At 33.2% G+C, this 22702-nt stretch overlaps 5 protein-coding genes across 19 annotated transcripts; 2 read left to right on the plus strand and 3 right to left on the minus strand.

Moving 5' to 3' along the window:
* Positions 1–1627: 1627 nt before the first annotated feature.
* Positions 1628–4255, minus strand: LOC127245228 (protein DEHYDRATION-INDUCED 19 homolog 3-like). The gene is made up of 5 exons (XM_051265973.1): positions 3951–4255; positions 3510–3679; positions 2886–2963; positions 2330–2586; positions 1628–2024 (listed from the first exon to the last, which is right to left on the minus strand). Exons 1-5 carry the CDS (start codon positions 4024–4026, stop codon positions 1922–1924), a joined length of 684 nt encoding a protein of 227 aa, XP_051121930.1. The 5' UTR covers positions 4027–4255; the 3' UTR covers positions 1628–1921.
* Positions 4256–5639: 1384 nt separating this feature from the next.
* On the minus strand, positions 5640–9291 carry LOC127252702 (exonuclease DPD1, chloroplastic/mitochondrial). The gene is made up of 4 exons (XM_051277032.1): positions 9107–9291; positions 7350–7981; positions 6578–6780; positions 5640–6142 (listed from the first exon to the last, which is right to left on the minus strand). The coding sequence occupies exons 2-4, from the start codon at positions 7943–7945 to the stop codon at positions 5952–5954; spliced, it is 990 nt and encodes a 329-aa protein (XP_051132989.1). The 5' UTR covers positions 7946–7981; positions 9107–9291; the 3' UTR covers positions 5640–5951.
* Positions 9292–10447: 1156 nt separating this feature from the next.
* On the plus strand, positions 10448–12470 carry LOC127259822 (uncharacterized). The gene is made up of 2 exons (XM_051287456.1): positions 10448–10852; positions 11665–12470. Exons 1-2 carry the CDS (start codon positions 10510–10512, stop codon positions 12198–12200), a joined length of 879 nt encoding a protein of 292 aa, XP_051143413.1. The 5' UTR covers positions 10448–10509; the 3' UTR covers positions 12201–12470.
* A 735-nt stretch (positions 12471–13205) lies between these two features.
* Positions 13206–20951, minus strand: LOC127259246 (calmodulin-binding protein 60 B-like). Of its 14 annotated transcripts, none has more exons than XR_007840486.1 (11): positions 19848–20519; positions 19694–19760; positions 19192–19232; positions 18490–18980; positions 18251–18411; positions 17934–18131; positions 17108–17273; positions 16846–17000; positions 15508–15644; positions 13851–15117; positions 13206–13766 (listed from the first exon to the last, which is right to left on the minus strand). XR_007840486.1 is itself a non-coding variant. In XM_051286640.1 (11 exons), the coding sequence occupies exons 2-11, from the start codon at positions 19937–19939 to the stop codon at positions 15033–15035; spliced, it is 1593 nt and encodes a 530-aa protein (XP_051142597.1). In that variant the 5' UTR covers positions 19940–19989; positions 20656–20731; the 3' UTR covers positions 13206–15032. The 14 variants fall into 14 exon arrangements, 10 of the variants coding, with proteins under 10 accessions (XP_051142597.1, XP_051143025.1, XP_051142942.1 ...); XR_007840477.1 differs by having other exon boundaries at positions 13206–13778; XR_007840496.1 differs by having other exon boundaries at positions 13206–13399; positions 13481–15117.
* On the plus strand, positions 13336–14398 carry LOC127259899 (GATA transcription factor 23-like). Of its 2 annotated transcripts, XM_051287620.1 has the most exons (3): positions 13336–13471; positions 13603–13752; positions 13879–14398. In XM_051287620.1, the coding sequence occupies exons 1-3, from the start codon at positions 13439–13441 to the stop codon at positions 14146–14148; spliced, it is 453 nt and encodes a 150-aa protein (XP_051143577.1). In that variant the 5' UTR covers positions 13336–13438; the 3' UTR covers positions 14149–14398. The 2 variants fall into 2 exon arrangements, with proteins under 2 accessions (XP_051143577.1, XP_051143509.1); XM_051287552.1 differs by lacking the exon at positions 13336–13471 and having other exon boundaries at positions 13474–13752.
* Positions 20952–22702: the final 1751 nt, after the last annotated feature.

Consider the following 22702-nt stretch of genomic DNA (forward strand, 5'->3'; position numbering starts at 1 on the left):
TATTAATTTATATTTTGTATGTAAATTTTACTTTTCCATCGATTCCACATAAGATATTCATTTTTTTTTTTCATTTTAATTCATCTTACATAATTTGTTTTTTTTTATTTTATATAAATACAATATTCATTTTAATCACATTTAAAGTTTGTTTATTTACAAATTCATCAGGAAGTTTCTCTCAATTCCACATCATCATTTCACTTTTCCAACTCAACAAAAAATTGCATATTTATATTTATATCAACATAATTTATTTGAAAATTTAATTTAAATAAAAATATATCAATATATATATTATTTTGTAGAAAAAAATTTATATAATACAATAATATAAAAAATAATAAATAAATAAATATAAAATGAAAAATTTGAGGGCGTTTTTGATTGCTCTCTGTGGCAACCCAAAAGTCATTTTATATTTTTTTTAAACTCCCAAAAATGCCACAATGGAAGCCACTTATGGAGGAGAGGTTTCTTTCTGTTGAGAGAAACAAACTAGTGATGTGGATGACCTTAGTGTTTAAATTTAATATGTACTTTGATGTGTGAGATATAAAAAATTGTATAAATAATATAAAAAAATAATATTTTATATTAAAAATAATAAAGTAAAATATATTATATATATATCAGCAATGTGTCGAAAAAAAATAGTTGGAAGAAAATATATTTACCCGGAACAGTTATGAATATATTTACCTAACTAAGAACTTCATATTCCTCCCAAAACTCCATAGGATGCAAACACATCATCTCAACATGATAGCGCAATCAGATTAGCTACCAGTGTAGTGTACTCATGTAATCCCTACACCATATAATTTAAATTCTGCTAAAACAATAATATCAAATCTTCATTTAAGAAAACAAATTCAGCAACCATTTTTTAATTTCAAACATTACATATTTTGCATTACAACATTTTCAAATATCACAAAAGTCTATAATTTCACCTACCATAACTATATTCAACAATAGATTCAAACCTTCTAAGCTTTTAGTCAAGTTTATGCAATTTGGACTCTTCGTTTTACGGGGCAAAAAGTTTACTTTTTTCTTTTCCAAATAAAATCCAAACTGAAAAGAAACACCAGAAATGTATCAATTAAACTTAAATCCAACCTCACAACATTGATGCAAACAACACAATTCAACAAAAGGGATATGCATACACACACAAAGACTGTTTACTTTTAAATTTTAATTTATTATTATGTAATCTTTACGCTACCCTAGAAAAACATATTCTTTTCTTTCACAAAACATAATATTTAATCATTTTTTGAAACCAAGAAACACAACATTAATTTAATACCTCATATGATCAAAGGTCTGAGAGATCCAGCAATTGAGGAACACATTAGTGCGACCATCTGATTAGATAAGACACATTCAACAAACCTGCATAAATCCAAAATCTGTTCAAAGAATTAGTGCATCTCCTGAATAACAAAATATTTAAAGTTAACATTTCTTGAAAATAAGATATCATATAATAAAAGATTCTAAAACATATATAAATGGATATTATTTAATTTCATCATATCATACCTTCAGTATATGGGAAAGGTAAGGTAAGTAAAAGGCCAATCACCATATTCTTCACCACAACAAAACATATATATGAAACAATATGCAAGAAGTATATATCTATATATATAAGTATATATATATCATTTCCTTCAGCAGACAAAGCATAATAAAAACTGCAAACAAGATACTTAAATAAAGTATCAATCTTCTTCTTCAACCTACAAACCACCAATCCTTCTTACATTCATTCATTCATTTCATACAAACCTAGCTTTTCACTTCACCTCCCTACCCTTTCCATTCAGGGCCAATTGTCCGTCTATCCCCCCCACCTGTTCATCACTCGCCTAAAGGCAGGAAGCCCAGAGGCATCGAGTTTATCTAGTCAATCCTCAAGGATCATTGACAGCAGCAATCCTTGAACAAAGTTGCTTTGCTTTGTTTTCTCTTCCTGGTCTTTGATGGACATGGGTGCCAGTCGTGCTTTCCTGAAAATTGTATTCAAATTGTATGAAGAGGTTCAACGAGAGGGAGATCTAAGAATGAATACAACCTTCTATGCGTGGAAGAATGCATAAAGTCATAATCAATTTTTTCAGTGCCCAAACATAACACAAAAAGACTAAGTAGAGCTCGATAATAACCATCACTGAAAATAGGGTTGGAAAGCCAATTCAAATTAGTAGAAAGATTTAGTCAGCAATCCTCGGTTTTGCCCATTTTGGCATCAATAACGACACGACAAACAACAAGATCACAAGAGAGAATATTTTACACATAAGCAACTCATTACCTTTCTGAAATGCCATTGATTGTACTTTTCTTGATGGATGTTGGATCAGCAGAAGGGCGCAACGACTTGTTTTCATAATCTTCAACAGATGGGAAAAAATCACTTGATAGGACGCGGGCTCGGGATCCGTCTCTTGATGAAGCTATGCAAGAGGACCCTCCCAGATAGGACTGGAAGTTCCCTTCTCTCAGTTCCCCCCTCAACAAAGAAAGTGTGGAATTGGAACTAGGTTTTCGAGGTTTTCTCTTGCACTGCACGTGATCTCTAGTCAAGGAGCTCAACGTGAATGATGAAGTTCTTGTATGGTATAGAACAAAATTTCATGTGAATTAAAAGACAATGATTTGACATAAATGCAATTCCATGCTTTCAAAATGTAGCAAAATTATTGTTCAAACTTTGTCTGTCAACAAAATATTTGAGGAACAGCAAATGAATCACATAAAAAAAAAACCACCCGAACTCAAGAATGCCGGTAAAAGGTGGATGTAACTAACAGAAAAAACCGCATACAACAAGAACACTAAACACTAAAAGTCAGAGTAAAAAAGGATATCTTAAAGATATTCCCATGCTGCATGGTTATGTGAGGAACCATGTCTTCACCCACCCTAATCTCACAAATGGGACACTCCTGAAAGTGCAATATCTACGAGTGAGCAAGACATAAAATCAAAGACACTGCTAAATAAACATGTTCAAGTTAATTTTAATTCAATATAAGTTACACATAAAACAGATCAAGAAAATATACTATTTCAGAGCAAGATATCACTAGTCATACACAACCTTACTGTCTCTCCCCAGTCACATACCAGACAGAGCGAACAAGAAGAATAAAGGCTCACTCACTCAAGTAAACTGTTAACTACAGTCTTCCACATAATGTCAATTGTTCACAAATCACTAGAAAAACCAATCGTTTCACAAATCACTAGAAAAACCAATCGTTTCACAAATGCTACATCCCCACAAACAAGCCAACCAACACCATAACAAACATATATTCGACATGTGTTCAGCTTCATAAACGCTATTCGATAATGCATATCCAGCATGTTGAATCAGCTTAACACATTTAATGCAATTATATATATATATATACATATTCATTTTTTTATTTTTTTATTGTACTTCTAATGATTATGGAATAGTTGTTTGAGCCACAAGAGAGGGATACCCCTTCCGAGGCCTCAGCAGGATGCTCATCTTCAATGTGGCAAGATAGTCCCACAAAGTCAAAATAACCCGAACAAAAAGGGCACTGATATTCCTCCCTCATATCATCATCCACCTGAATTTCATCAAACCTCATCATCTGTTCAGCACTGAACTCATCCCATTTCATTCCTGAAACATAATACACACGAATATATCATAAAGGAAAATGAAGCGCAATATATAAAAAAGTTCGTAAATCCCATCGCTAGCTTCTCTATCCAACAACCAAAAAAATAAAAGTCATACGGTTCATCAAATTTCACCCTACAACAAACCCTAGATATGAAAAGGAATCCAACACTTAACACTAAATTCACAACGAGTGAACCTCACCGTTTCGGAACAGCGATTTTCAATTAAAATCAAATCAATTAAACCAGTAATAGGATGAGGCGTTCACCCGATCGCGACCGCAGAGCAGAGTGATACCGCCTAGATGCAGAAGCGAGACGAGCTGCCCAAGAATTAGCATCCATGGCTTCCCCTCTTGTATCAAATCTGAGCTTTCCTTCTTCGCAGCAGCTAATTGAGGTATTCAAGGACGGGCGTCGAACCTTGAATCCTTGCTCAGAGACTTCCTTTATGTGTGAGAAACGGATCCGATTGAGACTGCGAGGACAGGAAAGGAAAGGGAGGTGAGCAGAGCAGAGGTCCTTGCGAGGTGAAATTGAAGTCCACCCGATAGGAAAAGGAAAAGAAATGAAAATGTTCAGCACAGGTTTATATATAGGGCTTGGAGCAGTGCCCAGCGAAATTATGTAGAATCCGGATATGCTTACATTGACGTATAAATGAAAATTTCTCCATTTTTCTTTGTTTGTTTGGTAAGGTAAAATTTGAACTTTTTTTATTTATTTATTTATTTATAAATGAACAGAGAAAAAATAAATATTGAAAAATGATTATAATTTTGTAAAAAAATTATATTTCTTTTATTCATATAAAGCGTTTATTTTTAAATTTTAAAATATGATTCTAATCTAGTTTTCGTATTGTGTTAATTTAATATGCTTAAAATGTTGTATAAATTTTTAATTTTTATATATTTTTTAATTCAATGTTGAACTATGGACTTAATTAAGTAACCCATCCAATTATTTCTTATTGATACCGTTATTGAGTAACGATGGATATTGTTAAAAACTGCTATTACAATATATATTGTTCCATAAGGTTGAACGAGTGTGATGATATTATTCCATTATTTTTTATATGAATAATAGTATTGATATTTTAAATATTTTTAAATTATATTTCACTAATATATATACAAATAAATAAATAAATAATTTAATTATATATAAACAAATAAAATAAATTTATTTATTAATTTAAAATTAATTTCATAAAAAATAAAAATTTAAGTATATATAAACAAATAAAATAATTTATAGTTGTTAAATATATTTAAAATAAATAAATTTACTAAAAAATAAAAAATAATAATTTATCTTTTATAAGACCAAAAAACAGATGAGTTTATAATATAAATTCCATCAACCTATCAATAAATTCAATACAAATATTAATTTTATATTTTTGGTCCATTTCACGTGACAACTAGAAATAAGGGATGTGATTGCTTTTCATTTTTACAATTTCTATTTCACATAGTAATATCTTTTTTTTTTTTTTTTTTTTTAAATCACATCAAGCAATATTCAAACTAACATTGGTGAAACATCTATGCAATATATTCTTTACGATTTCTCTATTTTATTTTATTTTTATTATTAAAAATTATAAAAATATTTATATTTATTTTTTAGTATTTTTTATTGAAAACCACTCCAAACACATACTAAATTTCATTTTTGTTATTCAATAATTTTTATATATAATATATAAAAATATTCATATAATTCAATATACTTATAATCAGTTATTTACACCCTATTTTAACATTTAAACGTCATCCTAACATATAGTACTTCAATATATTTTACATGATTCAATAAATATGTTCATACTTCACATAGGTCATCAATTTTTTTCATACAGTTAGTTAACCAACACAATTATAATTCTAATATCATGCCTCGAAAAGAAAATAAATATAAAAATAAAATTATATATAAATAAATAAATATGTTAAAACAACAATAATCCTTTTCTTTCAACAGTAGAATTCAGCAACAAAAGACTATCATCAGCAAGGGCAAAAACTAGAGCAAATCAGCTCCATCTTTCCATCAATGGCTGCCATCAACATTACATCTCTACAGAAAACTTGCATAGCAACAGAGTACACACAGGACGAGACTCGAAATTTCGACAAAGTTAAGAGGTCGTCGTCGTCAGTGTGTATAATAAAGCGAAGATCAGACACCACCAATGTAATGTTTCGAAAGAATGGGGCAAAAATAATGAAGAGGTCATTACAACAACAAGAAGACAATAGCTAACCTTTGAATCGCTTGCGGAACATTGGGATGAGATCAGATTTCGTCAATTTCAGCTCCATCGTTAATCTCTGGAAAACGTAGGCGAGAGTGTGGACATCTGATAGAGCTCTGTGTTCCTTGCCCATCAATGGAATGCCGTAGTGCTCGCGTAGGTATTGCAGGTTTAGTTTTGAAGGAACTTTCAGTCCTGACAACCAAATGTAGCACAAATAAATTTAACAGTACATATAATATATATATATATATATATGTGGGCGAGGAGTTGCGGTTACAGTGCTGAATTTAAAATTTAAAATTTAGTGAACAACATCCAATATACTAACAAACAAAGCTGACAGCACATTTATTTATATTAATATAATACAAAACTAACGGCATATATTTTAGTGTGTTGTTTTGAAAAATTAGCACGATTACAAATCAGCAAGTAACTCTTCCCGTGGGAGAGGTTATTAGCATACTGATTTCCTCAGACAGTACATCATAAATAGACAGACAATATATATTTTCAATTAACAATGTGCTAGTTGAAATCATGTACTGACAGTTCTATTTAAAGGATGTGGCATATTTTATACGATAAAATCAATGATAGTATGTATTGGGTGGACAAATGCAAAACCTTTATCCTTCAAGGCACGGGCCAGATCAAGGGTGTCGCCAAATTCCCAATCTTTTGGAAACTCATAGTTGCAGCGCTCGAATTCCCTTTTCAAGAAGGGAACATCAAATTTGCGAGCATTGTGAGCGACCAGAATCACAATTCCACCAGGTTGCTGGCGGCTTTTGATGTACTCCAGCATGATTGGAATGAGGTTCTTCATCCTACAGCATCGAGGAAGGATAATACGATTGCATATGTTAAAATTGGAGAGTTCGAACATATACAAACAATTATCTAAATTTAAATAAAGATGGATGCATACAAACACAATTTCAGATCCATATGTAGTCTAGAATACTTACATATAATAACAAATAATCAAGTTCCGATAATTATAGCTATCTACATTCATTTTTAAACAAATTTGTGCACACACAAACACTTCGAGACATATTTTCTAAAACCCAAATGGTATTTGATATCCGCTCTAGCATCAAATTATTGTACAATATAGATATTAATTTCGAGAAATCATCATTCAATACATTTATACATACTAAAACACATAGATGATATTTTATATCAAATTACAAGTGCACTGAAACAAAAAGAAAGTGGATGTGTCCCTAGCAGAACTGAAGTGGGATTTAAATATAGCACAAAGAAACACCAACATTGATATTCAAAGCAGTCTATGTGCAACGATAATATGATAATCATTGTATTCTATATCAACATCACAAATCAGAAATGTCTCTTATAATAAGAAAGTAAATATTTTACAGAATACCTGGGTACGTCACGACTTCTAACCATCTGAGAAGAAATGCCATGAATTGCTTCAGCGCGCTTGGGCACATCACGCTCGGGATTTACCAGAGTCTGAAAAGTGCTATTTTGACCCCCTCGAAGATCCTGGAAAGCAATCTCGACTATCCTATGTTGTGCACTATTATACCCAGTTGTTTCAATATCAAAACAAATAATCGTTGCTAGTTTGGCTATCTCTTCGTAATCCTGATCCGACTCTATTTCAGTAGACTCTGCTTCACATTTATTCAAGTTGGCCTTCGTGCGTCTTGAAATGACATTATCTCCAACAGCTTTTTTTCTGCGGCTCGGTACCTTGGTTTCTACTAATTTATACCCATCTATATCACATCCTTTGTCAATTAAGCCCTCGTTGTATCCTTCTGCTTTTGTAATTATTGTTCGCCTACTCCACTTCCCATTGGGCCATCCTTCAGGATCATGGCTGGTTGAACACAGAATCCTGTAACTGGAGCTGCCCGAGTTATAAAAATTTTGCAACCAGGATTGAGCTAACGAATGAAGTCTGCATCTTGGAAATTGCATGAGAGAGAAACACATTGCAGACATTTTCATCCCATCCAGAGTGTAATCACAGTGCTCTATACCCAACTGGAGAACAAATTCAATGTTTAACCGGCATGAGGTGCGGAAAAGAGTGTTATAATCAGCAATTTATGGAAATGTGCTATTTTACGAAATAAAAGGATAGCATTTTTTCTCATAGAAATTTATTAGTAGTGCCTAGTTACAATCATGAAACGGGTAGAAAATCCACACTATATGCCTATACAAATTTCTATTGCAAGATTTATTACAAATTAATAAATTTTATCATAAAATGTGATATGTGAACTAATACTATTAAATTTGACATACTACTTGAGACAGCAGTAACACATTCAAGATGCACTCTACAAACGCCACTTCGAAACAGCAGATCAAGATGTTTTTTAAAAAACAAAAACAGAAGTCCAAGAAAACATCATATCACTCAAAATTACAAAATGTAAACAAAAAGATGTATATCAATGACAAGAAACCACATAAGAACTAAACGAATGGTACAAAATGTATCAAAAAGCAACGGCAGAGTTGAGCATAAAACTCCCACGTATAAGATTATATTCACTTATTCAGTAAGATATGCATAATAAACTCGCAGAAGAAACAATTTGCCTCTAAATATAACAGCTACAAAGGTAAGAGTTATTTCTACCAAAAATAAGAATCAACTCCAACCAAAAGCTACTCCAGATACTGAGAATTGGTTATGTTATGATATATATGTCCCCAGAAATATGAATAATTTTCCCTACGAAGAACACATCGTTAGAAACATCAAGTTTACCGATAAAAACCAAAATATAGACATTACACCATTCTTTAATTTATCAAGATTGACAGAAAGTGAAACATGGAATGCTAAATTATAATTTGAACCAGAAAATTCAACCACACAGGAGCCCAAAGAACCAACCCTAAATTATCCAACAAACTTACCCTCATACACAAGTCTCAGAAATCGAAAATGGCGCCACACACACAGAGAGAAACAAGATAAGCAATTAAATTATTAAAGAAAAATCAGTTAAACCCCCAAAAAGGGGGCGCGAAAGAAGAAGCATGATCTAACACAGAAACAACCAAGATACCAAAACAATTCATAATCCAACGGCACAAAACAAATCCAAAATGAACAAATAAATTTACATATGAAAGGGGGAAAAGACCCACCAGATGGTGCTTGATCGAAATGCGCGGCGCTGGCGTCTAAAACAATCTCGAAAATTCAATGGATTGCCATGTGAGTAGGCATTGGTATGTGCGGAACAACAGATGGGTAGATTGCAGAGAGAGCAAGGAATTATTGGGCGAAAACATGCAGCGGGAGTTAACCAAATCAATTTTAAAGATAAAGCAGATTAGTGTATATATACAGAAATAGACATATGTGCGTGCGTGATTTAAATGAACGGGAAATGAAATTGAAATGCATTTGAAATTCAGCCCAGAAAATGCGGATCGTGAGATCCAGTTCCAATTTGGTCTCGCACTCCACTGCGGGGTTAAAACCGTCTTTTCATATGTTACCAATTTATTACACCGATTAATAAGGTGTTGGAAAATAGTTTATTGAAAGTAATAGGGTTAGTTTGGATTGAAATCTATTACTATTATACACTATATTTGTAATTTATATAAAATTAAAAATATTATAATATTTATATATAATTATTTTTATAATAATATAAAAACATATTTTTGAATTGAAATGTATAAAATAAAAAATATATATATACATTTAATTGCGAATAACTAAAAGAATGAATATTATTTTTTTAGTAAAATTTTAAATAAAAATATATAATTAACTTTTTTTAAAAAATATTATATCGGATTATTATTTAAATAAAAAAATAAAAACAACATTTTATTTTAAATTAATATTAAATCACAACCCAACAATACGTAACAATCTACATTATTTACTTATGCAGATTACTGGACTATTAGTACAATTTCAAGCCTTGTTCATACATATCTACTTTCATACCATATTGCAATATACATACACCATATTATAATTATTTACATTATTTTTTAGACGTGTTACATTATATGTTAATTTATTAAGATTTTTATAATCTAAAAACCTAATAAATTTTACTTATAAACAAATAAACCTAATAAATTACATAATATAAATCAAGAAAAAAGTCACAACTTTATTATAAATTATTTGAAAATAATAATTTTTTTAAAAAATATGTAATATACAAATATAAAATAAGCAAAAATTACTTAACATCTTTATATGTGAATATTTATCTAATATGGTAAAAATTATTTTGATATTAAAAAATAAATTTATTATAGAGAAATATAAAAACATATAAAAACAAAAGATTTTATCATGAAAAAATAAATTTTGGAGTGTGGTGTTAATTAATTTTTGTAATCTAAACAACTGAAGCCCATCTACAAAATAAGGCCCACATACAGCCCAACTATGTTCACAGGCCCAACCAATGGTGAGAACCCTAATTTCACATGTACATATAAATACCGCATGAACCCTAGTTTTGCATTCGACACCGACCGGAGATCAGACCTCGATTAATCTGACTGGGAAGGCTATGGCAGTGGAGGCGGCGACGCAACCTAGCAAGCTGAGGTGGGGAGAATTGGATGAAGACGATGGGGAGGATTTGGATTTCCTGCTGCCGCCGAAGCAGGTGATTGGACCCGACGAGAACGGGATAAAGAAGGTCATTGAGTACAAGTTCAACGACGAGGGGAACAAGGTGAAGATCACCACCACCACTCGCATACGGAAATTGGCCAACGCTCGGCTCAGCAAGCGCGCTATCGAGCGCCGTTCGTGGGGAAAGTTCGGCGACGCGGCGCACGAGGACGCTGGCAGTCGCCTTACCATGGTTTCCACCGAAGAGATTCTTATGGAACGCCCAAGAGCACCTGGTAAGTGCGCCGATGCACTCTTCTATTTGTTTTTTCTGAATTTAGATTTGCAAATACTTGTTGAAGAGTGCATTCATTCGTAGATCCCAATCCGTTTGATTTAAGTGGAACGATAGAGTATTCATTATATTGTTATGTGATTAGATGTTCACTTAGTCGTATCTTTTGATTATTTTTCTAGCAAGATTGAAATTCAATTATCAGTAAATGCAAATTTCTATCAAAGTTGCAAGTACCTGGAAATCCAATTCGTTTGATTTATAATTTAGGATCAGTAGCGTATCAATTATGTTGTTACGTGATTAGATGTTCACTTAGCAGTCTCGTCAATTGATTATTTTCTAGCAAAGTTGTAATTACCTTGAATTCAATTCGTTTGTTTTATAGTTTACAGTCTAAGTCGAACCGTGATTTAATGATCTCTTACTCTTATCATTTGATTATTTTCTAGCAAAGTTGAGATGTTTGATGACCCTTTCTTATACAACAAGAAGACCTGCATGTTCCCTTTATTACTAGAATCATCAATTGTAACCAAAGAGAGAAAATTAATTCATGAAAAGTAGCATCAAACACTGGTTCTCATTCTAGTTTTCTTCCTTCTTCCATCATCACTATTCTACACTTTATCCCAATGTAACATATTTAGAAGGCCTAGATTCAATACTAATACTTGGTAGATTCGGACTGTGTGGATTCATCTAGTCTATTTACATCAAGCCCAAATTGATACCGATCTTATCACATGCTCTATACATATTCTTTTCCATTTCCATATTCAAACTCCTTCGAACAAATGGATGTAAAAACAGGTACTAAAGCTGAGGAAGTCAAAGTAGCTGGAGATCCACTGGCCCAAATGGGTAAAGGAGGTGCTGTACTCATGGTTTGCAGAACCTGTGGGAAGAAGGGCGATCACTGGACATCTAGGTGCCCTTACAAGGATCTTACGCAGCCACCGGAGACCTTCATCGACAAGCCACCGACAGAAACTGCCGCCGCAACAGGTTCCACCAAATCTGCCTACGTACCCCCCAGCATGAGGGGAGGAGCCAACACTGAGAGGACCGGCACCGACATGAAGCGCAGGAACGAAGAGAACTCTGTTAGGGTTACAAATCTCTCTGAAGACACCCGTGAACCCGACTTACTCGAGCTTTTCCGTCCTTTTGGCGCTGTCAGCAGAGTTTATGTAGCTATCGATCAAAAGACTCAGATGAGCAGAGGGTTCGGTTTTGTGAACTTTGTTAGCAGGGAAGATGCCGAGAGAGCTATAAACAAACTGAATGGCTACGGATACGACAATCTTATCCTTAGAGTCGAGTGGGCTGCGCCAAGATCGAATTAATTCTTTTTTACCAGCCTAACATTCCTCTTGTATTTTTGCAGCTGCTTTCGATTCTGGCTTGTTCCCGTCTTATTGCAACCAATAGCTGCGAAAGTGTATTTGAGGCTGTCCATATTATGTTGGAACTCTGTTGTCGACGACTTTCAACTGTCGGATGGGATCATAATGATCATTATTACCGGCAGGTGATGATGATTTTTGTTTTATTACTTGAATGGTGGAATATACTAAAGTATTTGCTATGAGTTGAAGTATTGATTTCCCTTGTTATGTTTGACGTTGATTTCATCTTCTTCTTCTTCTTCTATGTGGTTTTTATATACTATAGTTGGTTATTGTTTTAGACTTTAGGTAGATTTTGGAAATTAGTATTTGATTTATGCTTTTTTAGAAGAATTATTATTGTCGATGAGTATGCGGAGCTTTCTAGCAAAGCAAAGCTTTATGGTGAATTTCTTCAAGGTTTAAATATCTGTGGTTACCATAAGAAACACATTGTGAGTTTCTTTAGGTTTTTAGGATTTGTTTGATTTTTATTCAAAATAGGTATTAATTTAATTTTTTGCTTAAATAGTAGCATTAAAATACAGTATTAACCTTTACAGTAATGTAAAATTTATATCTAAAATATAAACAAAACATATTTATTGTATGTCAAACAAAAGCTACTAAAACATTGTGAAGTTACAAAATTATATGCTTCTTGCCAAATTTCAAATATATAATGTTTAAAACTACATATAATAAACAATGCCAAAAGTTATATGACGAGTTTAATTAAAAATAAAATTATATCTAATGCTATTTTTCACTTAAAATTTTTAAAAACAATAATAATAGGAGTATTAAACGATGAAATAAAGAAGCGCGCATGCAAAGCGACACGTGTAGATCACGTGCGCCTCTTTGGCGGGCGCTAAATCGTCAAAATAGAAATTCATGCCCTTTTAGGTAATTTCACATTCCCAATTAGGGTTTATGATAACCCACTCTCTTTCTCATCGATTTTCCTCTTTTCCCTTTTTTCGTCCCTTAAAATTTTTTTCCTTCTCGAATTCACCATCGTTTTGGAGTGTTGTGAATTTCTCCGGCAGATTCATCGACGCCGAGCGGTTAGCTTCGACGGAACCGCAAAGCCTTCTTTCCAAACATTTTCAGATTCGAGATCAGCAGCATTTCCGTGTTCTATCACTAGTCTTCTGCAGCTCGATCGTTTAGGAAAGGAATCGAGAGGAATTATGGAATCTAGCGAGAAGCTGGGAGATGAAAAGGTATGTTACCTCGCACGATGAAGCTCAACTCATTTCGTTGCAACGCAACTGAGTTTCAGGAGACTGAGCACTCCGTCATCTCATCTCGCCGAAGCATCGATCCGATCCATCCGCCTTGTTTGATTTTGCAGCGCGAGTGCTTGTCATCGCCGCCGCCGCAAGGATCGATCATCGAAGCAGCAGCAGAAGCAGAAGCAGAAGCAGCGGAGATGAACAAGTGCTGCTCCATTTGCAAAACAACGAAGACGCCTTTGTGGAGGAGCGGTCCTTCAGGCCCCAAGGTTTTTCAATCCTACTGGTTTTCATCCTTCAATTTCTTCAATCAAAACCTTCATATGCCTTATGCTACTAACTAATTTCAAAAAACACTAATCCTCACCTCATCTGGTGTCGTGTATCCACTCCAGACCTTGTGCAATGCTTGCGGGATTCGGTACAGGAATAAGCGTCCGACTCCGAAGGGGAAAAGTACGATTGGGAGTGGGAGAGGTAGGGATTTGAAGGCGAGGGAAAGGTTGAGGCCGATGATGGCGGCAAAGGAGGAGGCTGCTGGGCAGGGATCGTCTGCGACGCGGCTGCGCAGGAGTCGTGCTCCTGCCCAATGGGGTGAGGTTGAGAGAGCTGCCCTGCTTTTGATGGCTCTCTCCTATGGTTGTGGTACACTCACTGCTAACTAAATCCCATTCCCATTCCCATCACCAGATTCACCACTACTCAATATTGTTATCATTTAGGTCTCCCAACTAGAGTCAAGATTCAAGAACCTTTGTTGTTGATGATGATGATGTATAGGGTTAAGGGTAAGATTAGGATTCCTTTTTATTTTTATTTTTTGAAGGTAGGAATAGGAGAGGAGGGTAGTGTAAATATTGGGGAATGATATCCTTGTGGTTGACCTGTGATGTTATTAATAAAATGGGATTGGGACATTATTGCCTCGATATATATTATTATTTCGAACTTAATACCCTGCAAATTAGACTTGTCAGGCAAGTTACTGTATATCTGAAATTTGAAACCATGATCTTACGGTGCTATGCAAATAGAATAAACTCATGTAATAACTTACAAATTATACCAATAAAATAAGTTATGTTTGGCATATTCATCATTATCATAATAATAAAACTGACTTTACAGTAACAAGTTCATTCCTAAACATTATTGCCACGTTTGATGAATCATTACTTTGCCTCTATATATTCTTGAATGATTGGGGCCCTTTTTTAGGGAGGGTTGGACTTTGGGGTTAACTAATGATGCATATGTGATGGGGTCGTTAGGTTGATATTTTATTTTATTACATTATGGTGTTACAATTAAGTGAATCATCATGGTCAGTTTCGACACATTTTCTTTGGCAAGCAATGGGCCTGGATCATTTTTGGTTGATATTATATTGTTATGCTCCAATTACACATATCTTATACTTAAAAATCCATATATCTAATTGGACTATAAAGAGCTACCAGATCAAAAAATCTTTCCCTCTCCTAATATATAATCAACACATATAATCTAAACCCCATTTTCGGAGCTGCACAGAACTCCGGACATTTTATCAAATTATTTGCAACTTAGCAAGATATAATCTAACCTGTGAGTCGAAGTGATCAAACAACCTCTTCTGATGGTAGAGAAGAAACCTGAAACAACAAACAGCTATAGCTGCAAGAAGTAAGAACCACATAAGCTAAATGGAACATTACTTACAATGGAAATCAAAACAGTGAACAAATCTATAGCTCTGTAAGTTCTTTAAAACCTGATTTTGGACAGGCACTATTCATTGAGTCATTTTCTCAAAAATTATCAAATCAAATACCTACTTCTCGTTACATATATTATACAAAATACAAAATTTCATTCATAATATCATATCAAACACCTAGGTTATATTACGTTAAATACTTTCACTTCAAAGTTGTACCATTTTCAAACCTAAATGTGTCCCAAACTTGGAAAGGAATTTTAGCTAGTCTCGAAACTTTTATCAAAGCCAACATATTCATAATAGCAATCAGAAAGTTGCTCACCTAACCAAACACTCTGAATGAAGTAGCAGAGAGGGCCCTCTAATGGCGAAGCCGAAAGTGATAATTTGTACGAGATAGAGACACAACAAAACATGCCATAGGCTTGAACATATATCCTCCATGCGACTTTTCCATCGCTGCAAAACACACACGTAAGCACAAAACATCATCAGATTCGGGTACATCACAAATCTACGACTGTTCAATACCAGATTAATCACCTCTTCTCGATGTAGTCTGTTTCTCTCCAAATAATTACCAACATGCAGAAAGTTAAGATATTTAGTCAATGAGAACACATCGTTTATGTAGCAGAATATCAAACTGCAAGCCCAGAAAGATCACATCCATTTGATCCCGGGCATCATAATAAAAAATGATCATGTCAAGAAGCATCAACTTCTTGCTTAAAATGAATATACCCACAGTAGTAGTTTTAACTTTCAGAAAATAGATGAAAGGGCCGAAACAAAGACACTAACTAATACAACGACGACAAAAACAGTATTAGATGAAAGGGGCAATATTTCTACTGTTATTCTATTTCCAGATTTATCATTAAATTCCAATAAACTGCACCATCAGGAGGACAATAAACATATTAAATAAGAACCACAAACATACATGAAAATCTGCTCGGATCACAGGTGACAGTTACAAAATGGCAGGGAAGTTAACAGTACTGTCAAAGGCATTACAGAAAGTATTATCTACAGATCTCAATGTTATGTGCTGAAAACACTCTTTTTAAAAGCACCTGCACCACAAGCTTTTCTTTTTATTTTTTCCCCGGTAGATACAAATGAAAGAACAGGTTACAACAGATTTGCAAACAAGTCAGAATCATAAAGCATAACGAGGAAAGCTTTCATAAATTTGGCACCAAATTTTATTTGTTCAGAGGAACTAAACATGTATAACTGATAACATTCTATGCAACACTTGCTTCAATAGCCTATCATTCCTTTTGAGAAACTGTGTTAGGCACAAGATTTTTGAAGCAAGAATGGCATAGAATTCTTCAAATGGCTATATCCTTATCATAACCTATGCACATAAAGTGACCGACCCATTCTAGGCTTTTGAGCTAAGGAAAAGGGGTTATAAACAGTGAAGGAAACACATTTTATAATACAAAGCTAACCTATTTTGTACAAATTGATACTGTATATAGTGGGAGAATTGCTTCTATATTCCTGTACCCCAAACTTGTTTGACCTTATTCACCTATGCAGCACCATCATCCACTTGTAAATCATCAACTGAAAGCTGTGACTCCATGTAATTAACCATGGGAACCCAAGCATGTCCACAGAGTATGTCAGGAAAATCACTCACTTGCAAGCTGTGAGTAAATGAAAAGTTGCACTCTTGCAATTGAGAACATTCCCCTATCTCAAAGGTACTAGTCCCTTTGTTATATCGATCCACTTCAAAGTCATCTGGCGAGGAAATATTTGAATGATGGTTGTTCATCTGCATTTCTAGTTGATCTGTGAAAGGGAGTATGTTTTCAATTACATCTACAAGAAAATAATAATCCAAAAACTGGGCATCATAGCCCCTTAAATGCGAGAAAGGACTAGTTTAATTACTCTACCATTGTCAACTTGGAAATGTGCATCCTGGATAGCCGAGGTTGGATGGCTAGAATTGTCGGCTGCACTGGTTAAAAGTGTTTGATAACCAACAAATGCCTGGTCACCAACTGAAACCCAATCCCCCTTATTTGCAAAAGCAGATGTCTTCAGCTCTTCCACCATTTTCTGTGAATAAAAGACATTAAGTTAAAGAACATCATAAATAGTGATACTTCTATACCAATATAATTTGATTTATCTTTTTTGGGGAAAGAACTTCGTAAATTAAAAGGATAAAGAGGATTACAATCGGAGGAACATACAACTTTGAGAGTTTGGAATCAGATATAGTGATAGATGTAGGTGCTGAATCTAGGACCTAATCGATCTGAAAATCTGTATAGCAGGACTGAACTGAAAATTACATCCTAATTCCAATATAATGTTACACAGCTTTCTATAGATCAAAAACTGCAATTATGCAGTGCTCCAATTGATATCATGATAATAAAAGGCTCAAGCACAACCAATTTTAGCAATAAAATTGTGCTGTATATTTGGTGTAAACATATTGGCTTATGAGTCTTCCCTAAGTCGAATTGTGATTTACGTTACTCCTAGGCTTATGCAGTGCTCCAATTGATATCATGATAATAAAAGGCTCAAGCACAACCAATTTTAGCAATAAAATTGTGCTGTATATTTGGTGTAAACATATTGGCTTATGAGTCTTCCCTAAGTCGAATTGTGATTTACGTTACTCCTAGGCTTAACTATATATCAGTAAACAGTAAGCCTCACAGCATTGAACACAAAGAAAAGCTTCTAGAGGCTAAAGACACATACCATCTGATATATACTAAGATCATCAATGGAATGGTAGCTGAGTCCATCATAGGTCATTCCAACAACCTTGAAGATGCAGTTGAACAACAGCCCCATCCCTTGTGCAGTCTGATACATGTACCTCCTTTCATCTAAGGTACAAGTAGTAGCGTGTCTGATGATTGCCTCTTGCATCTTGTATGAGGCATTAGAGAGTGCCTGCATATTAGAGACAACTTGTTAGGTGAAAGAAATTGATGTAAGTTTCCTTGAACATGTGTTCTGTTTCATGCAAGCAAATTATAGCTAAAAAAGAGTATCAAGAATGACGTCCTTACAGATCGTAGTAAGGCTGGGTTTATTTCGTTGCACCTCAGTAAATCTTGGACATTAGAAATACCAAACTTTGCTAGACTTTTATGGGATGTGCCATCTTTAGCGATTTTATCCAGCCTCCATACATCATCATACAAGGACGGGGGATAGTGCTTCTGATAGGCTGAAAAACAGATACTATGAGAGTCAATGGTTAAGTCAAGTAATAACCTAAAAACATTCAGCAAGAAGAAATTCTTACATTCTCCACGATGATCTTTAACTTTAAAACTGCAGCTTATGGCTTCTCTGATGTTTGTTTCATCCGCATGGGCGTACACTTTTGCCCCCAAACGAAATTTCCCACTCCTACTCCAACTTGAATTATCCGTGAAACTCAATTGGCCAATATAACCTACCCCATTCTGCAACTGAACGGTTAACTCTCCAGATACCAGCGGCCGTTTCCCTTCTCTGTTTCGTACAATCTTGCTATCGAACTCCTCCTTGGACCAGTCTTCCAGATCATCAGGACAAAAATCACCATCAAGAACAACAACAGCCACTTTGACTGAAGAATGAGGACCAGAAGTCACGATGTCTTTCGAAATAGGATCACACAAGATTATTTTAACAGGGTTCCTATCCTCAGACATGACCCTACTGCCTGTAAACAAGATGTTAGGTAAGTTACTGCAGATCTGCAGCTGCAAAGTTCTTGAGCCCAAGCACTCAACATGATTCAAGGTGGATCTGTAAGAGAATCAAAAGAAAACACTTAAAAACTACATGTAAAATTGTTTGAAGTGCTTAATCACAGCAATCATAGCCACAGTTGGAGTCCTCATAATTCAACCGAAAATAAAAACATTAAGTAACTTTTAGAAGTATTAATTTAAACAAAATGTAAGAATGGATGAGGCGAAACCAGCATATAAAAAACATCAGCAATCAGAGAACTAACCTCCGGAATTTGTTGAATTCACACTGCACTGCTTCTTGCACCTGAAGTCCATTTGGCAAAGAAATAATAAATATATGAAGTCAAAAAAAGAAGCATTCAAGCTTATATATTAATATATCTTGTTCTTTTACTAAAACAAAGGCTCTAATATAAAGGAGAATATAGCTGAAAGAAAACAGATCACTTAAAAATTAACCAACTGACTATACTACAACTACTTTTGAAAATTACGTCACATAAAGTTCGCTGAGAGATGCAGTAAATAGATACATGACAGTACACACAACTCCATCTTGTTTACTACATCAGATCCTTTGAACCATGCAGGCATGCAATCTGTCAAAATCAAAACAATCTCCAACAAGAGATTGAAACTCAATCCTATTCTACCACAGAAATAATGCAGCCTTAAATTCCTAGTTTTCATGCAACAGTAAAAATATACTAAAACAAAAGACAAACTCACAAAAGTTGGAAAACACAAACATCATAATATTAATACCACTTTTCGAATTAGGGGTTCCAAGTGAGGAATATATTCTTGTAGATCACTGACATCAGTTAGTATGCTGCATAAAAACAGAATCATGAAGGTCAGTACAGAAGGCAGATCAATAAGTTGCCTGACTGTGAATGAACAACAAATTCGAACCCACGTGGAAAATAAATGGCGGCGCTTGATAGGAAGTTCACCATCACCCTCACCCCCACCCCCACCCTCCTCCCTAAACTCCCGTTTCAGTGCCATAAAAATCCAAGATTCACAAGCTCAAAACTCTAATATAATATGAAATGGAACTGCAACAGGTGAGGGTATGTAAGGCCAAAAACTGAAACTGACACTGTTTTTATAGCCTTTTTGTTGCAGTGAAAAAAAATTAAAAAAAATGGAAGGAAGATGTCTAGGAAGTTTACTGAAAATAAAACGAACAAAATAGAACAGATGGAAAAGTTATGTAACATTGTGATTATCAGAACATAACAAAAACCTCCAAAACTCTCATTATTTTAAGCATTATTCCTCAAAGTCTTCCTAATTTTTGTTGGTAATAAAGTCTTTCTAGCATTAAAATATTCGTCCCTGTGGAACATACATCAAACAGGCCATCGTTCTTGCTAATGTAGTTGTCTGTACCTACATACAGCTAATTAGAAACCAACTGAACAGTAAACAAGCGTATGCATCATATATGTGGCAGCACTACAGCACGCACATGATTCCAATATTCTAATCAATTCCAAAGACTTGAAAATCAATTCAATTATCCGAAACCGCGTAACAGAGCAACGACTGGAGATGCGTCAATCAAAAAGGCAGAAAAATTAAAACACACCAGGAAAGGGATTAATTAATACGTTGATATTATTGAACATGAAATCGAAAGGAACGGTAGACGCTAGTCGTTCTCGCGGCGACCAAAATAAACGCGGATTTGATTATGCTGACTGGTTTGGAGAAAATACCAGGTGGAAAGAAGATGAAGGTGATGGTGCCACTGCCACTGCCACGCGGTGAAACAGTCGATTACACGTAGGAAGGAAAATGATATGTGGCGCGTTTACGTGATGCATCGACTACAGCAGCCAGCTCCAGCAAGACTTTTCGAGTCACTGATTGAGACTGAGAGTGAGAATCGAGGGTAGGGTTTTGAAGTTCCGCCATTGGCATCAATTCTCCGTTGCTTCTTACTCTCTGACTAATCTGCAACGACAGACCAACAGATGCTACTTAGAAATGACAAATGAATAAAAAAGTAAGGTTAACAATTAAAATGCACTTTCAGTCTTCAATAAACCCTAAGCCGAAAAAGCTGGGTTTGTTCTGCATTTCCATTACACTCGACTATTAAAAATTAAAATAGATTTATTGACTCTGTTACTTCGGATAAATAGTTAATATTACTACGATAATTTAGGTAAAAATGTAATTATTAATTAAATATAAAATATATTAGTTAAAAATAATTATAAATACAAATTAAAATAATTAAATAATTTAATTAACATTTTTAAAAAATTATAAAATTTCAAATACCATGAAAATATGTAATTATATATATATTTTTTAAAAAATAAATAACAAATAATAAAGGATAATAGAAAAAAAAATTAATGGAGTATTCTTTATATTTTTAAGATTTTTAATTATTTAAATTTATATTTAATTGTAGATACAGATAAAACAATGCTGGTCAAATTTATTATTATTATTTTTTCATTTGTCGAATTTATCTCATTAGTAATTTGAACAAAACGAAACAATACATTTCAATTTATGTGTTTATTAAAATAAAATGTAAATGGCTTTTTATTAGTCAATTTATTTTGTTACTAATTTTGACCCAACAAAAATAGCAATATTTACTTGTTTTTCACTCAAATTTTATTTAGGATAAATATTATTATTCTAATTGTACATATTTATATCATCTCTTTTTATTTTTCATTTTTAAATTTTATAAATATCTTTACTATTTTGTAGTTTTTTATAAAATATTCATACTCTCTCACTCCTTTTTAGAATGAGTCATTTGAGATTTTATAGTAGATTAAAATATAAATTAGTAAAAATGTATAAAAATTTTTTTTACCTTTATGTAAAATGTATAATTACTTTTACTAAAAATGAAATGAATATTTTAAAATATGAGGGATAGAATATTTTTTTAATATTTGTGCTTACTCCAAATTAGTTAAATTTACCCGATTTGATATTTTATTATAATAAATTATAAATAAGATTAAATATTTAATTTATGAATTAAATATGTATAATATATATGAAATTCAAGACAAACTTTAAGCTTTGTTTGAATCTTAAGTGAATTGAATTAAGAATGTATTTATAATAGTTCTGTATATGCAGTGTTTTTTTATGAAAAAATAAATAAATAAATAAAAAGAAATTGGTGTGTTGTACTAATAATTATGTCAATAATATATAATATACCATTTTAGGTTAAATATTGAATTTTCTTACTTTTGTAATGACTTTAGAATTATTTATATTTTCATTTTTTGATTTTATAAAATATTTTTGATTTTATATTATTATTTTTTTGGAAGCATAATTATAAAATGGGGTTGGAATGACAAATCGAATATGTTAAAAGCAAAACTCGAACAACGTATACTCGGTATAGTTTGTTTGGAAATTTGAATTTTAGTTTAAATATTGAATAATAAAAATTTTAAATTAGAATCATTGTGTTGATATAATATAAACGAGTGTTTGCTATAATATTTTTAATATAATATAAGATAAAATATAATACTTCCTCCGTCTCGTGAGATATGAGCTATTTTGTTAGGGACATCGTATTTTAGGTAATGTAGATTAGTAAATTTTTAGTAATAAGTTAAGATAATATTTTATTATTTTTATATGAATAATTTTGTTGATATTTTAAATATTTTTAGAATTGTATCTCAATAATTATATGCAATATGAATATAATTTTATAGATAATAAAATTTTATATAATACAAATGAATAAAAAAAATATATATT

This window comes from Andrographis paniculata, unplaced genomic scaffold, assembly GCF_009805555.1.
Source record: "Andrographis paniculata isolate CXL003 unplaced genomic scaffold, ASM980555v1 Contig10END, whole genome shotgun sequence".
NCBI lineage: Eukaryota > Viridiplantae > Streptophyta > Magnoliopsida > Lamiales > Acanthaceae > Andrographis > Andrographis paniculata.